At 44.7% G+C, this 4239-nt stretch overlaps 1 protein-coding gene across 1 annotated transcript in view; it reads left to right on the top strand.

Annotated features, from left to right (window-relative positions):
- The window catches only part of TTR (transthyretin), an 8743-nt gene extending 5155 nt beyond the window's left edge, over positions 1-3588 (top strand). The window contains exon 4 of the mRNA XM_006150573.3: positions 3336-3588. Within this exon, the coding sequence (XP_006150635.1) occupies positions 3336-3443 (108 nt within the window). The 3' untranslated portion in view covers positions 3444-3588. The remainder of the gene's footprint in view (positions 1-3335) is intronic.
- The last annotated feature ends 651 nt before the right edge of the window (positions 3589-4239 follow it).

Genomic DNA, 4239 nt, shown 5'->3' with positions numbered 1-4239 from the left:
CCCAAAGAAAAAACCCCCCAAAAAAAAAAAAAAAAAAAAAAACAGAGCACTACTATTGAGATAGACTCCAGACATGCTGGTCAGAGTTAAAGATCAACTAAGTCCACCAAAATTAGCTCAGCATGAAAGACACCATTCTTTTTAATATCGTCATGGATGAGACTTTGAATTGACATAAAATGGTTCTTTTAAAAGAAAATGTTACCAGGGAAACTGTAGGGTCTTTTGGCTTCTGGGGCCATGAGTCACCAACGAAGCTCCATCTACTAAGAAGCATGTCTCTGGCTAGTCCTCCACCAGGCAGAAAGACATGGAGTCCAGTCAGTTCCAGTGCAGGGTTTAAATGCTGCCTTCCACAAGACACTTGCCCCTGGGGTCTCAGCTTCTGCCTTTGAGCACAGGATCAGCTTCCTGGGACCCTCATCTGGCCTGGGCCCCAGCCTGATGGGATCATCTGAAGAAATTCACTGCCATCCTGCCCCTGATGTGTTATACCCATTCATTAGTTTTTAGCTTCTTTATCTTCTGCTCAGTCTTCTAGTATTTATTCAACAACAACAAAAAAATTTTAGGGGTTTTAGCTATAGGGTGTGTACACTCACCAGAAAGACAGAAAACAAGAAATCACCTCCAGGGGGGATGGCTATGCCGCAATCCCTTCTCCTCCATTCTCCTCCCGGGATCCTGGGCACGCACACACACACACCTGACATGAGTTTAAACCACTGGGTCTGGGACTCAAACCGTGGTTGACTATATGGGAGTCCAGCAACATAGCCATTAGGCCAACTGCTGGTCCCACAACAGATGTTTTTAAAATAAAAAACCTTCTATGTGTTGAGCACTCTACTAGATGCTGGAGACTCAGAAATAAAAACATTCCTGCCCTTAGAATGGAAAGGCAGGGACTGATCTGAGACGTATTAGGCAGGACTATGAGCCCATCTCAGAGCTGAATGGACAGGGGGAACGAGAGAGGGAGTAGTGGCATGTGAGTCCCAAGGCCCACTTCAATAGTTGGTGTGAGGTAGGCTCAGCCATGATGAGCTCCTTTCCTGTAGCTTCTATGAGGACCCCCCAGAACTTAAATTCTTTCGGAGCTAGTCACCCCCTATCCCAAAGGGTCAATGGGCCATTGACCCTTTGGCTTTACCAAGGACCACTGGGAAATTGTTTTTGAACTATATTACCCTCTTTTCTTCATAGATTTTCAATTACGTTTTATGCCTTTTACAATTTATGGAAAGAATCAAGTGGGGCTGGAGGCCAATGTGACCATAAAAAATAAGAAACTTGCTCTTTCCATGAATTTAACCTTCAGGAGCACCCTTTCTCCTTCAGAGAGATTCTTAGACGAGTCTCACTTCTTCTTGCCCTGGTGTTATTTTTGTTGTTAGTGTGGTTTTGCTCAGATCTTATTTCCTCCTGTCACTAAGTAATCCAAGCTTCCTTTTTTCAAATTGAGACCAAAAATATATTTATCCAGACTGTCTCCAAAATTCAACCCAGAACCTGTATACAAAATAAGTAAAATCAAACACATCCAAACACTGTCCCCCATTTCTCTCCTTGGCCGAATTTATCCCAACTTGCCTTCCTTCAGGGACCTAGGCTGTCCCAGCACTTGAGTCCCACATGCTCTACTAAGTTTAAGAGAAACATGTGACCAAGTGGAGCAACACCTTGACCCCCAATTTACACAATTAGAAAGCTTAAATGATCTCTAATGCATAGGGTGCCTATTTCAGATTTCCAATACTCCGCTTGTATTGTAAACAGAACCCAATAACACTGCCATCTTTTTTTTATCCTAGAGGGCACATGCACTCACCAGAGAGAGTGAGAGAGAAAGTGAGAAAGCACTCACACACACACACACACACCCCCACACACACACAGAGGATAGCCATACTGTAATCCCTTCTCCATTCTCCCTTTGGGTTTCTGAACATGCATGGACATGTGCCTTGCACCTTTTCCAAGTCACTGTGTCCAGGCCTTGACCCATGCAGTTGACCATGTGGGATCCAGCCCCCTTAACCCTACGCCACCAACTGGCCCAATTCATATTATATTTCTTGTCATATGCTACATATATATATACATATATATATATATATGTATATATATATATATGTATATATATATGTGTGTGTGTGTGTGTGTGTGTATACTTGCTCTTCATGTCAGACAATGCAAAGGAACATGGGAGAAGAATCTCAACTTGGAGACAGGAGACTCACCTTCCCACTGTAGCTCTGCCACTTGATAAACTAAAATAAAACACAAATTCAGAAGTCTGGTGTGCTTATCTGCAAAACATTCCCTTCTATCTCTACAATTCTGGCTCCCTAAGCCACCATTCTCAGCAAGTGTTCAGTCATGGGATGCTGATTTTTTTTTCCCTCTCTTTCTTTCTTTTCTTCTTCTTCTGTTCTTCTTCCTCCTCCTCCTCCTCCTCCTCCTCCTCCTCTTTAAACTGTTCTTCTTTCTTCCATAAGAGAGATAAAGGGAAGCACCCCAACAGAGTCGTCACTCCATTACCGTTCCCCAGCCTCAGTCACTCAGTCATCCAGGACCATGGGCATGTGCACACAGCCAGTGTGTCCAGGGAGACCTCAGGGCGTGAGCCAGGGCTCCCCATGTGGCCTCAGCATCATGGAGTATCACAGCATCACCACCCCAAGGCAGTCCTGAAAGGCCAGTTTCTAGGCCCCTCCCCCTTTTGTCTAAATCCAAGATAAGACATGCATCTTCAGGCTCCGTGATTTCTTCAGTGAAGCTAGGGCCACCCTGACTTCTAGTGTGACCGAAACAAGAGACCTAATTACACAGGCAGTCATGAAGAACTTTTCTGAGGACTGTGTGAGACTCCAGGGCTTAGCTGGCTAGCATATCTGGATTTTTGCTTTGGGCTCAAACTGTTCGAAAAAATGAAATAATAAAATAGAAACAATTACTTTGGTGCTAGAATTCCAGTGATCTCTCTGCCTGTGGCTTGCTTGTTCTTTGGGGGGGCTCCATTCAAAATGGATCCTGGGGGCCAGCAGGTGGCATGGTGGTTAAGGCACTGGACTTTCACACAGACGGCTGCAGTTCAAGTCCTGGACACAGCAGCTTGAAAATCACACCAGGTATGTGTGTACGTGTGGCCAAAATCCCAAGAGGAGAATGGAGGAGAAGGGATTGTGGCTTGGCTCTCTCCCTCAGGGATGAATTTTTACTTTCCTTCTCTTCGTCTCCCTCTGTCTCTTGCCAGCAAGTGCACGTGCCCTATGACCATTAAAAAAAAAAAAAAAACCTAAAAAATAGATCTTGCCTGTTTTCTTTCTTAGGTGGCGTTCTCGGCAAATGACTCAGGTCCCCGCCACTACACCATCGCGGCGCTGCTCAGCCCCTACTCTTACTCCACCACAGCCGTCATCACCAACCCCAAGAGCTGAGGGACCTTTCTGTCAGTGGATTTGAAGGAGGAGGGACAGGACTTCACGTAACCAATACAGTGCCATTTTTACTAAAGCAGTGTTCTCACCATATAAGTTATCTTAGAAACAGGAGCAGAGTCAATAAAACATTCCTGTTAAAGCATTTCCCATTTCACTTGACTTACAATTATTATTACTTCATTGTTCCCTCAAAAAAAAAAAAACCTGCAAATTTTTTGGATTTTACACAGAAGCAAAAGAATTCTGGAAAGTCTCTGGCCAGAACTCTGGGAGAAATCCAAATTCCACCTTCTTGCAAGCAAAGTTCCTATTAAACGTAATCTGTAGCCGTTAAACACACACACTCTGAAAATGCGAAAGCCTCACTTTCTTGCAACCTTCAATGAATGGCAAAAGACAAATCCTAAGGGCTCAGTTCTTTAGACATTTCTTTCTTTCTTCTTTCTTTCTTTCTTAACAGATTTTTGCTATAGGGTACATGCACTTGCTGGAGAGATACAGAGACAGAAATTGAACAATCACACCGCCCCCAGGGGAGGGGGGGGGTGGCCATGCTGTAATCCCTTCTTCTCCATTCTCCTCTCAGGATTTTGGGCATGCATGCAAATGTGACCAGCGAGTTTTCAAGCCACCAGGTCCGGAACTCAAACCGCAGTCAGCCATGTGGGAGTTCAGTGATGTAACCATTACACCATTCGCTGGTCCCACCTCCCTGTTAAGTGCTGTGCTGACTTCAAGAGTAGAGCAGCTCCAAAGGGGCCTTCCCGCAGTATCTCAGCTCCTCCACTCTTCT

The sequence above is a fragment of the Tupaia chinensis genome, unplaced genomic scaffold, assembly GCF_000334495.1.
Source record: "Tupaia chinensis unplaced genomic scaffold, TupChi_1.0 Scaffold000290_1, whole genome shotgun sequence".
In the NCBI taxonomy this organism is placed as follows: Eukaryota; Metazoa; Chordata; class Mammalia; order Scandentia; family Tupaiidae; genus Tupaia; species Tupaia belangeri.
Note: the sequence above shows the minus strand (reverse complement) of the source record. Positions and strands in the feature narration are given on the sequence as shown.